At 45.7% G+C, this 13,505-nt stretch overlaps 1 protein-coding gene across 1 annotated transcript in view; it reads left to right on the top strand.

Annotated features, from left to right (window-relative positions):
• LOC119963845 (dedicator of cytokinesis protein 2-like) overlaps positions 1–13,505 on the top strand; it is a 1,353,280-nt gene that overhangs the window by 920,902 nt on the left and 418,873 nt on the right. The window contains 1 exon segment of the mRNA XM_038793193.1: positions 5,360–5,454. Within this exon segment, the coding sequence (XP_038649121.1) occupies positions 5,360–5,454 (95 nt within the window).

Raw genomic sequence — 13,505 nt, 5'->3', positions numbered from 1 at the left:
CATGGAACTGTGATGTAATTGCAATGATGGAGACATGATTAAAGAAGGGGCAGGACTGGCAGCTCAACATTCCGGGATATCGTTGTTTTAGACGGGGCAGAAGGGGAAACAAAGGAGGTGGGGTGTTGCATTGCTGAATAGGGAGCAGATCACAGCTGCGTTGAGGGAGGGCACATTGGAGGGATCTTGTAGTGAGGCATTTTGGGTGGAGCTCAGGAATAAGAAGGGTGAAATCCCAACAACATGCAGGAGACAGAGGAGCAGTTGTGTAGTCAGATAGAAAAGGTGTGAAAAAAGCAGGGTAGTTGTGATGGGCGATTTTAACTTCCCCCATATTGACTGGGAATCCCTTACAGCCAGGGGCTCGGATGGAGAGCAATTTGTTGGATGTGTCCAGGAGAGTTTTTTCATACAGTATGTTGACAATCCAACCAGGGAGGGGTCCATACTAGATTTTGATATTGAGGAATGAGCCAGGCCAGGTGATTGATGTTTCAGTGGAGGAGCATTTTGGGCTTAGCGATCATAATTCCGTAAGATTTCGAGTAGTCATGGACAGGGACAAGAGTGGTCAACGGGTGAGGGGGCTTAATTAGGCGAGGGCCAATTACATCCAAATTAGACAGGAACTGGGGAATGTGGATTGGGAGCGGCTATTTGAGGGCAAATCCATGTCTGACATGTGGGAGGCTTTTAAAGGTCATTTGATAGAAGTGCAGGACAGACATGTCTCCACAGAAATGAAGGATAGAAATGGCAGGATTTGGGAAACATGGATGTCAAGGGAAATTGTAAGCTTAGCCAAAAGGGAAAAGGAAGCATATGATAGGTCTAGGCATCTAAAAACTGACAAAGCCCTTGAGGAGTACAGTGAAAGTAGGAAGAAACTTTAATGTGGAATTAGGAGGGCTAAAAGGGGCCATGAAATGTCTTTAGCAAACATGACAAGGAGAATCGCAAGGCTTTTTATGCATATATTAGGAGCAAGAAATGAAAATAATGAAAATACTTTTCACTGTACCTCGGTACACGTGACAATAGACAAATCCAATCCAATCCAATCCAAGAGGCTAGCAAGGGAAAGAATAGGCCCACTTAAGAATAATGGAGGAAAGTTATGCGTGGAACCACAGGAAATGGGTGAAATCCTTAATTTGTATCGGTATTCGCTGTGGAGAAGGACATGACCGATGTTGAGGTCAGGATTAGGTGTGTGAACTCTCTTGAGAGTGGCAATATATCAAAGCCAATTACTAAATGAGGACAAAATGGAGAATAGAGCTGAACTCCAGAGGTGAATTAAGAGTCATGATGTGCAGATCGCAGCGTTGGACTGGGGTGGGCAGAGTAAAAAGTCTTACAACACCAGGTTAAAGTCCAACTGGTTTATTTGGAATCACTAGCTTTTGGAGCGTAGCTCCTTCATCAGGTGAGTGACTGCCCTTGACATCAAGGCAGCATTTGACCGAGTATGGCGTCAAGAAGTATTATCAAAACTGGGACCAATGGCAATCAGTGAGAACTCTCCATTGATTGGAGCCATACCATATCCAAAGGAACATGGTTGTGGTTGTTGGAGGTCAATCATCTTAGTCCAAGGATATAGCTGCAGGAATTCCTCAGGATAGTGTCCTCGGCTCAACCATCTTTAGCTGCTTCATCGCTCACTCTTTTTTCCACCATAAGTTCAGAAGTGGAGTTGATCGCTGACGATTGCACAAAGTTTAGCACCAGTCACAACTCTTCAGATGTTGATCATTCCGTGTCTATATGCAGCAAGACCAGGGCAACCTTCAGACTTCGGCTGATAAATGGCAAGTAACCACATTGCCAACAGGCAATGACCTTCTCCAACAATGGAGAATCTAACCATCTCCCCTTGAAAATCAATGGTATTGGCATCACTGAATCTCCTATATCAACATTCTGAATGTTACCATTGGCTAGAAACTGATCTGGACCAATCATATTAAGGGCTCAAAACATCAGAATCCTGAGAGGCATATAGAATGTGCAAAAGCAAACTAAAGGGGAAATTAGGATAGCAAAAGTAGGATATGAAAGGATGCTGACAGGTAAAATAAAGGAAAATCCTAAATTGTTTTACAAGTGCATTAAGGGTAAAAGGATAACTAGGGAAAGAGTGGGGCCCATTCAGGACCACAGTGATAATTTGTATGTACAGCCGGAGGACATAGCTAGGGTTCTAAGTGAATACTCTGTGTCGGTGTTCACTCTGAAAGGGCCAGTGTGGGTATAGAAATCAGGAAGAAGAACTGTGATAAAATTAAAGAAATTAACAGAGACAGAGAGGAGGTTCTGAATGTTTTGGCAGGCTTAACAGTAGACTAATCTCCAGGGCCAGATGAAATGTATCCCAGGCTGTTGAGTTAGGCAAGAGTGGAAACAGCAGGGGCGCTCACAATAATTATCAATTCCTTTCTGGCTACAGGAGAGGTGCCGGATGATTGGAGGATAACCGATGTGGTACCATTATTCAAGATGGGAGCAAGGGTCAAACCAGGAAATTACAGGCCAGTCAGCAGTGGGAAAACTATTGGAAGCAATTCTGAGGGACGGAATTAGTCTGCATTTGGAGAGGCAGGGATTAATCAAGAACAGTCAGCATGGTTTTGTTAAGGGGAGGTCATGTCTGACCAACTTGATTGGATTTTTCGAAGTGACCAGGTATGTTGATGAGGACAATGCTTTTGACGTAGTTTACTTGGACTTCAGCAAGGCTTTGGATAAGGTCCCACATGGGTGACTGATAGTGAACTGGAGCCCATAGGATCCAAGGAAATTTGGCAAATTGGATCCAGAATTGGCTGAGTGGCAGGAAGCAGAGGGTGATGGTCGAGGGGTGTTTTTCTGACTGGAAGCCTGTGACCAGTGGGGTCCCGCAGGGATCAGTGTCGGGGCCCTTGCTGTTTGTGGTTTATATAAATGATTTGGACATGAATGTAGGAGGGTTGATCAGTAAGTTCGTGGATGAAACAAAAATTGGTGGGGTGGTAAATAGTGAGGAAGATAGCCTTTAATTTCAGGAGGATATAATAATAATATTTATTCGTGTCACAAGTAGGCTTACATTAACACTGCAATGAAGTTACTGTGAAAAGCCCTTAGTCACCACACTCCAGCGCCTGTTCAGGTACACAGAGGGAGAATTCAGAATGTCTAATTCACCTAACAGCACGTCTTTCGGGACGCGTAGGAGGAAACCGGAGCACACGGAGGAAACCCACACAGACACGGGGGGAAAGTGCAGACTCCGCACAGACAGTGACCCAAGCCGAAATTGAAACTGGGACCCTGGCTCTGTGAGGCAATCGTGCTAACCACTGTGCATCTTCCAAATGCAAAACCTCCACCACTTTGTAGGACAAGGGCAGCAGATGCATGTGAACAAGTTCCCGTCAAAGCCACAGACCATCCTGACTTGGAAATATATTGCCGCTACTTCGCAGTCGCTATGTCAAAATCCTGGCTCTTCCACCCTAACAGCACTGTGGGTGTACCTACACCACAGGTCCTGCAGCATTTCAAGAAAGTGGCTCACAGCCAACTTCTAAAGTCAATTAGGAATGGACAATAAATGCTGACCTAGCCAGTGGTGCCTGCAACCCATGAGGGAATTTTAAAAAAAAGTCAGGCATGCATTCTCCAGGAATCTACATCCATTAAAATGCCAATTCCTGTTATGCGTTTCCAATCAAAGAGTCAGACAGTGCGGGTCAGCCAATCAGACCATGCCAATACTTGCTTTTTCAAAGGAACTGCATTTTCAACAGCGTATTCCATATTTAATCATCAGTGTACAGAAATGTCTCCGAATTTGTCTCTCCGTTCTTTTGTCAATCATTTTAAATCTCTGATCGCTGCCCACTTGTCAGGGGTCCTGCAAGATCCAGGGCAGGAGTGCAATGCTGTGATATTCTCCCGTTTGGCCTCCCAGACCCATTCCCTCCAGGTGCTGAACTTGCCAACTGAGATATCAGGGAGCAATTCAGCTGGCGATCAATTTGAGTGATTAAAAAGCCAAAATATTTTATTGAAAACACTGCTTTGTCTTCTCATAATTAAATGAAGTAGATGGAGGGTTGCCAACTGCGATTAAATGTCTTCCTTGAGGCTTTATCACATGACTTTGCCCCCTTCCAACCATTCGTCGGCCGACACATCCATCCTTGTGACATAAGCCTCCATTGGAAAGCAAACAGACTCTTTACCCAGTTGAATGAGACTTGACTGTCAGCCAAACAGCACTACCTTCCCCTTTTTGCAATCTTTTTACATCTAGTAAAGAGAAAAGTTCAAAGAATATGACAAAAAAAAAACATTCTTTTTAATGACCCGGTGATTTTTCTCTAGGGCTCCACAAAGTAGTGTCCTGGAGATTAACAAAGAACAAAGAACAATACAGCACAGGAACAGGCCCTTCTGCCCTCCAAGACTGTACCAGCCATGATACCACCCAATCTTCAATCCCTGAAGATTCCAAGCCAACTCTAGGTTGCCTGGGAAGAGGCCAGGAAATTGGAGTTGAAGCCCATGACCTGCCATGATGGTATTGAATGGTGGAGCTGACACCATTGGGCCATGTCATAGAGCCATAGAGGTTTACAGCATGAAAACAGGCCCTTCGGCCTAACTTGTGCATGCCACCCAGTTTTTACCACTAAGCTAATCTCAATTGCCCGCATTTGGCCCATATCCCGCTCTACCCATATTTCCCATATACCTGTCTAAATGCTTTTCTAAAAATAAATTTAGAGTACCCAGTTCTTTGCTTTTCCAATTAAGGGGCAATTTGCACATATTGGGGTTGTGGGGGTGAGACCCACACAGACACGGGGAGAATGTGCAAACTCCACACAGTGACCCGTAGCCAGGATCAAACCCAGGTCCTTGGCGTTATGAGGCAGAAGTGCTAACCACTGCGCCACCGTGCCGCCCTTGTCCAAATGCTTTTTAAAAGACAAAATTGTACCCGCCTCTACCACTGCCTCCGGCAGCTCGTTCCATACACTCACCACGCTCTGTGTGAAAGAATTGCCCCTCTGGACCCTTTTATATCTCTCCCTCTCACCTTAAACCTATCCCCTCTAGCTTTAGACTCCCCTATCTTTGGAAAAACATGTTGACTCTCAACCTTATCGATGCTCCTCATTGTTTTATAGAGCTCTATAGTATCACCCCTCAGTCTCCTACGCTCCAGGGAAAAAAGTCCCATTCTATCCAGCCTCTCCTTATAACTCCTGCTACTGCTCCTATTTCTTGTGTCCTTACATTATTCTTGGTAGATTCGTCCTCAGTTCAAATGTCCGACTCTGACTTTGACCTTTTGTCTTCATAGGACTTCCTGATGGAGACCTTCATCATGTTCAAAGACCTTATCGGCAAGAATGTCTACCCTCCCGACTGGATGGTGATGAGCATGGTTCAAAACAGGTCAGTCAGTCACTGAACTGCAGCTATTTCAATAGTGATGCCCTGAAATTCTTTACTCCCTGAGTGCACTTATCTTGTGTGGGAAATGTATCTCATGTTAATATCCAAGCTGTGCCCACTTCTGCTTTCTGCACCCATTCTGCCTCACACAAGGGGAGTGCTTGACAACTCCAGAATGAGTGTGGAGGCTTTCACGTCCGGAGGTGGGCTGGGTGGAAGGCTTATCTTGGTGAACTGGCACTGCCTGGAAACTTTTTTAAATAATAGAAAAACATAAACCAGCCCTCACTACTGACACCCCTCGCCACCCACTCCCTCCACACATGCACTCCCCAGATCCCATCCATTTCAACCCATGCCACCTTATGTCCCCACCCACCCACCCCATGGAGCCTCATACCTTCCATGTCAACATATGCCCCTCTGCCCAGTCCTCATTGCCCCTCATATTCTCCATGTTAACCTTTGCCCCCTCGCCCACCCCATCGCACTTTATAGCCGCAATTCCAATGTCATGCCAACTCACACACTACCCTTTGCACCTACACCTACCATGCCAGCTCACCCAGTAGCTGCCATGGATGGATCTCAGGACATATCCTGAGATTAAATAAAACAAAGTTCCAAGTATCCATTGCAGACTATTTAAATAAAAGCACTAATTTATTAAAAAAGTAATTTACTGAACATTATTCCTGATAACAACAAATCTTTTATTCAGTTGCATAATTCCCCAGAAAAATATGCACTGAGATTCATAGTTCCATTTCAAAGAATCCATAACCGCTTGGAGATGTCAATCAAACTGTAAACGACAGGCAGTCTGCTGTGATAATGGATGGTTGTGAAATAATTTCTGCAGCACTGATACAGTTTTGGAAACACTTAGGCTTATCACCAAATCACAGAAGAAGGCCATTCAGCCCGGCATTATGACTTAGTGCCATTCCCCCACCTTTCCCCCGTACCTTTACACATTGATTCTATTGAAATAATAATCAAATGGCAACTCAATTGCCTTGATTGAATCTGCCTCACTGTGTAAAAACGTTTTTCTCACATTCTTTTGCAACCATTTCAAATCTGTCCCTTGAGTTCTCGGTGCATTTACAAATGTGAACAGCTTCTCCCGATCTACTCTTTTGAACACCTCTGTGAAAACTCCTCTTAGCTCTCTTCTCTCCAAGGAGAATGGTCCCAAACTCTGCAATCTATCCTCATAACTGAAGTTTATCACACCTGGAACCAATCTTTTTTTTAAAACACACTCCATACAATTTTTCAAAGGGTTAAAGGGTAGGTGTTTTAAATGCCTTGGCTGTCTAACTCCTGCTGATATTTCATCTTAACATTTTTGTTTTCAGCAATTCCAATGCGTTTGTGCAATTTTTAAAAGCATATTCAAGCCTTCTGTTTCTCCGTTTCACCGGCAGCGCACTCACGGCCGTGGATTTCCCGACGGTGTGGGGGTGCCCAAAATGGGAAACTTGATTTGCCAGCTGCTGGGATGGGGAATCCTGGTTCCGGTGTGGGGCGAGCCGCACCCAAAAACGGCTGTGGCGGAATGGAGGATCCCGCCCCTTACTTTTCCGAAAAGACACCTGAACTCCACCAAAGGTGTCATGGGACCATATCCAAAGGCATACCTTACGGCTCGAAAAAGGTATCCTGGCTATCCAAATAAATCCACAAAGTTCAGACCTGCTCCCACCAAGTATAATCTGTGCGCGTCAGGTTTCCGTCACCTCTCACAACAAAACCACAGAGAAGTGGAGTCAGCTAGTAATTTCGATGGGCAGCTGCCTCCATGATCTGTGACTGCGATAATGGTAGGTGGCGTGTTCGGGGGTGGGGGAGGGAGGGGGACACTTGAGGATTCAACCCTCAATGACCATTTTCGCCATGGCTGAGAACCTCTCCATCATGGTGAAAATCTAGGCCCAATCCTTCGTCTTCTGGAATTCTATTCTTAAAAACGGCTTAACATCCTTGTCTCTCGCCTTTACCTTTGAAAGTTTCAAGAAGTCGGCAGTTGAGCTTGCCCGCTCATGCACTCGACAGCTCATGGTCTTTCACCCATGGCCAGTTAGTGAGTGCAGAAGTAGGTGGCCTTAACCCGCGAGCTCATTCGTTAAGGGCTGAAGAAATGCGGACGTTTTTGAATATTCTTTCTGACTTCATATTAAAGTAATAAATAAAGTAATAAATAAAATATAAACTTTGCTCATTCAATTTGATGCCTTATACTGAAACTTGGCTGAAAGGGGCTGGTTTAGCTAGGGGCTGGTTTAGCTCACTGAGCTAAATCGCTGGCTTTTAAAGCAGACCAAGCAGGCCAGCAGCACAGTTCGATTCCCGTACCAGCCTCCCCGGACAGGCGCCGGAATGTGGCGACTAGGGGCTTTTCACAGTAACTTCATTGAAGCCTACTCGTGACAATAAGCGATTTTCATTTCATTTCATTTCATTTCATCCATTGCATTCAGGTCGCTACAGTGATGTTTCCAAAAACGGATATCCCAGAGTGCATTGCAACCCACAACCATGGGCCTGTTTGAGGGCTAACCTGACCCAGGAAGAGTTGCTCTTGCTCGCTCCCTGTGGCATTATTCAAATAAGTGCCGTTTTACTTCGCAGCACACTCTCAGCAAATGTTAAATTGATTTAAAATTACTCCCTCGATAGAAAGAGAGTTTGCCACCTCTATTCATGTATTCGATCCATGGCCTGAGGCAAAGACTCAGGTAACAGGCCTGTGAGTGGAAAGGAATCACATTTCGAGCTTGGGAGTAAGTGCTTAATTTCATCAGCGTCGTTCAACTGCAGTTTGCAGCTGGCTCCGTGGTTTCCGCAATGACCTTGATTCTGTTATGTCAAGGACACCATCCAGAAACAAAACAGCCCGGCAATACCTAAGCACATTCGCGTTGGCCAGTACTGGGTACCTCAGAAGAAAAGCCATTCCTGAAATGCAGCCAGGCAGGAATGTTTTTTTCTCTTGTTTGTTGACTCCAGTCTGTTTTACCACAGACTTACATTTCCAGCCCAGAACTTTCCTCGTAGAAAGAACTATCAGCGGCCCAGAAGCCTTGACAGGCCTAGTTTATCTTGACAAATGAACCTCTAGCCTAAAAATTATTAATGTGCTAAAGCTGGCTTTGCCACTAACCCTCTCGAGTTCTGATCGTCTCTTGTACTTTTTTCTTCAGTCATAACAATGTGTTATCTGTCAGAGAGATAATGGACCTGAGGGAAATATTCTTCTCATGTGCTTTGCAAGAAGTACTGTTCTTGTAAGACGAACAAAGGGGAATGCTGTATTCTTTACAGAACTTGCACATTTCCAAAATCCAGCGACAGTAAAAAGGAGAGGTGCAAATTGGAGAATTTGGATTTATTTTTTATTTTATTTTTTTTAATTTAGAGTACCCAATTAATTTTTTCCAATTAAGGGGAAATTTAACTTGGCCAATTCACCTGCCCTGCGCATTTTTTTTTTATTCATAGAATTTACAGTGCAGAAGGAGGCCACTCGGCCCATCGAGTCTGCACCGGCTCTTGGAAAGAGCACCCTACCCGAGGTCAACACCTCGACCCTATCCCCATAACCCAGTAACCCCACCCAACACTAACGGCAATTTTGGACACTAAGGGCAATTTAGCATGGCCAATCCACCTAACCTGCCCATTTTTGGACTGTGGGAGGAAACCGGAGCACCCGGAGGAAACCCACGCACACACGGGGAGGATGTGCAGACTCCGCACAGACAGTGACCCAAGGCGGAATCGAACCTGGGACCCTGGAGCTGTGAAGCAATTATGCTATCCACAATGCTACCGTGCTGCATCTTTGGGTTGTGGGAGCGAAACCCACGCAAACATGGGGAGAATGTGGAGAATTTGGATTTATGATAAATGGGACAAAATGTACGGCACAGAAACAGGCCATTTTACCCATCTAATTCATGCCAGGAATTATCTTTCACACAGACCGCCTCCTTTTTTTCATCCCACCCTCTCAACATATCCTTCTTCTATTCCTTTCTCCCTCAATGGTATTGTCACTGGACTGGTAATCCAAAGACCCATGTTAATACCCTGGGGACCCGGGACCGAATCCCACCACGGCAGACAGCGAAATTTGAATTCACTAAAAATCTGGGACTGGAATCTCCGATTGTGAGGCTATGTCCTGAGGCGTTTTAGCCCCGAAACTTTGGCGCTGAACGGTCACCAATCCTCTGTGTAGCTGGGGGGTAGCATGCCGGCAGCGTAGAGCACCCAGCTCCTGCTGCCGATACGGCCCGGAGAATTCCCGGGTACATGGCCGCACATGCGCACTACGGCGGCCGCGCCACGCAACATGTCCCGGCCTGCAAAATAGTGCCCCCCCTTTGGCCAGCTCGCGAGCCCCGGACCACCCGCAAAACAGTGCCCCCAACCCCTGATAAACTCCCCCCTGCCCACGGATCAGCCCTCCCCCGACTGTAGTGGCACTGGATTGAGTCTGCTGCCGCCACGCCGAGTACCCGACGGGTGAGACCATGAGAGACCCACACCGTCGGGAACTCGGCCGTTCGGGGCGGAGTATTGGGGGGGCGAGCCTCAGGCAATGTTCCGATGCTGTCGGTATGGCGTGCGACGTACTCGCCTTGGAGGGGGCGGTGCATCGCGAAAGGGGCGCCGCCCCCGATTTGGTCAGTAACGGGGATTCTCCGGCCAATCGCTGGACGCGATTTTGGCGTCGGCGACCAGAGGATCCCGCCCCTGGAATTAGAAGCCGAATGATGACTTTAAAACCATTATCGTAAAAAACCATCTGATTCACAATGTCCTTCAGGGAAGGAAATCTGCCACCCTTACCCAGTCTGGCCCACACATGACTCCAGACCCACAGCAATGTGGTTGACCCTGAAATAGTCTCTGGAATGGCCTCAGTTCAAGGGCAAGTACGGATGGACAATGAATGCTGCCCCAGCCAGGGACGCCCACACCTCATGAATGAATAAAAAAGAAACATGTTTATTCAGTTTACCCTTAAATACATCAAAGCATCAAATGCAACTTGCAACCCGTGAGTTCTGAGTGCCGTCCACAAGACATTTTGTTGGCCGTTGCCCAGGCGCAGGGTTGCCACATTCCACTGATAGCTGTGGTGTTCTTTCAGGATGGTTGGCGTAGTGTTCCCAAAGAGCACAGAATAGCTTTTAACTTAAATAAAGCTATGATTTTATTTCCACTACTAAACTGGGATTCAACATTTCGTCCTTAAAAATACACAACTGATCAATAACATCTAATTGCACTCATCTACTGCTGATCTCGCTACTGGTATAAACTATAATCTAACTTTACTCACACTATCTGTTCTTATGACCTTCACTAGCTATCTCCTGCGTACACGCCTGCCCTAAGGTCTGGCATCACTGCCTTAAATACTTGTATCTGCAGCTCCCTCTAGTGGCTAGTCTCAAAACTACATTAACCCCTGTAATGCTGATAATTATGATAATACCACAGTATCCATCCGCTTAGCTTTTTCATGTCGGTGTGATTGAAGTGATATGCGCATAAAGCAAGGGCAAATGAAGTGGTGTGTACGCCGATTGCTCACAACATTGACTGTGAGAGTCGTGCCTCTGTCTCAAATCAAGCTTAAATATTAATTTTATTTTTGCCACTTGAAGTTGATGACAGTTCTATTAATACATGAATGATTAAACATTTTCTATAACTTGTGAAATATTTGGCGTGTGTTAAGGGCGCAATATGGACCCCGTCCCACCGGGAAACTGGTGGTGGGGTTTCACTCTCGGCCAGACCGGAAGATCCCGCTGGGGAGAACATCCAGATAATTCCGGTTTAAGTATGTTCAATTTTATTCAAGAGTCATGGTTAGTGAACAAGCTCGATTTCAATCTTGCTGCCCTCTGCCCACTGGGATGAAGGAAGGCCACTCAAGCGGCCCACTCACTAGCCTAAGTTTCCCATCACTAATCCATGCTATTCCCATCAAATGTTCTTTGTGGTTGTGATTTTCATACACTCAGCGCACTCTGGGTAAAGAACTTTGTCCTGAATTCCCTGGTGAATACTGGCCTGCACTCAAATCTAAAGTCAGTAAGATTTTGCTCATTGTGACCTCCTCACAGCTTACATTCCCGTCTAGATTTGCATTTTCAGCCAGCCTAGACACATTACACTCGGCTCCTTCATCAAAGTTATTAATATAAATTGTAAAACTTGAGGCTCCAACACTGATGCTTGCACTACCTCGTCAGCAAAACATTACCACCTGAAAAATAACGTATTTATTTCTACTCTCGGTTTTCTGCTCTTTTACCAATGCATGCATGGGTCCATTTCTTGTGTGGCACTTCAGCAAATGCATTTTCAAAATCTAAACACAGTTCCTCTGCTTGTTCCCCTTTATCTTCCCTATTAGTTACATCCTCCAAAATCTCCAATAGATTTATCAAACACGATTTCCGTTCATAAAACCATGTTCACTATGTCTAATCGTAGTATGATTTTCTAAATGCCCAGATATCGCTTCCTTAATAACGGAAACCAGCTCTTTCAGATCCATGTTTAAATCTCACTAATCAGGCTTCCACTCCAGTCACAGTACTAAACAGCTCTTATCTAAGTCATAAATTACATTTTATGTAACTGTGGCAAAGGTAAACCTTCCCCCCTCTTCCTCTTCAATCTTCCTGCAGCCTTTGACACAACTGTCCATGAAAGTCTGTTCCAATTCCAGGACGGCTTTGCTGCCCCCAATATCATCAACTTCCAGAGTAACATAGGAGCAGGAAATGAAAATGAAATGAAAATCGCTTATTGTCACAAGTAGGCTTCAGTGAAGTTACTGTGAAAAGCCCCTAGTCGCCACATTCCGGCACCTGTCCGGGGAGGCTGGTACGGGAATCGAACCGTGCTGCTGGCCTGCTTGGTCTGCTTTAAAAGCCAGCGATTTAGCCCAGTGTGCTAAACCAGCCCCGAGTGGGCCATTCGGTCTCTCGGGACTTGCTCTGCCATCCAGTTAGATCATGGCTGATCTTCTCCCTCAATGCCACTTTCCTGCACTATCCCCATATCCCTCAATGTCATTAGTTTCCAGGAACCTAATCCATGTTCGTCCATCAGTGTGGGACTGCGCTCAGCTGGTTCCATCCTTATCTAGTCAGTCATAGCCAGAGAATCATTTGCAACAGCTTCTTTCCTGCTCCCGCATCGTTACCTCTGGTGTCCTCCAAGGATCTACCCCTGACCCCTCTTTTTCCCATCTATCTGCTGCCCTTCGGTGACAATGTCGAAAAACACAGGGTTAAATTCCATACATACACCAATAACACCCAGTACCATCCCATCCCCACCCTTCTCAACCCCTCCACCATCTCCGATTTGCCACATGGCCTATCCAACATCCAATGTTGATGTACCATTTGTCAGTGTACTCTGCCGATTATTCTTTTGTCTACTATGTACGTACAGTGTATGTTCCCTTGGCCGCAGAAAAATAGTTTTCACTGTACTTCGGTACATATGACAATAAATATCAATCAATCAATCAATGCTGGGTAAGCAGAAATGTCCTCAAATTAAATATCAGGAAGACTGAGCCATTGGGCTCAGATTTGTCACTGTGGCAAGTCTGGATGATCCCCAGCCCGGCTGTTTGCACGACTTTGGCCTGCATTTTCCAGGGGCCAGGAAACTCATTAGTTGCCAACATGGGCTGCCATCCCTTTAAAGGATGGTTAGCTGCTCCCAGGAGGCTGGCAGCCCTCAATATTATCAGTGCCACCAGTCATAGTTGCCACTGCTGGGACTGCGCCTGACAGAAGAGGACACCATGGAAGTATGCCAATCAGCCAACCAGAGAAGTGGGGTTTGCTGTCCTCCCTTTACGAATCACTTTGAGTAAATGGATTTTTTTTTAAACCTGCCCTTCAATGGTCTATGTAATGTCCTGATTATAGTTTCAAAATGGTTTCATGAAATGGTGTTTGAAAATAGGTTCCTCCATGACTCAGCCGCTGAGGTGT

Source organism: Scyliorhinus canicula, chromosome 3 (genome assembly GCF_902713615.1).
Source record: "Scyliorhinus canicula chromosome 3, sScyCan1.1, whole genome shotgun sequence".
NCBI lineage: Eukaryota > Metazoa > Chordata > Chondrichthyes > Carcharhiniformes > Scyliorhinidae > Scyliorhinus > Scyliorhinus canicula.
This window is presented reverse-complemented; position numbering and strand designations above follow the sequence as displayed.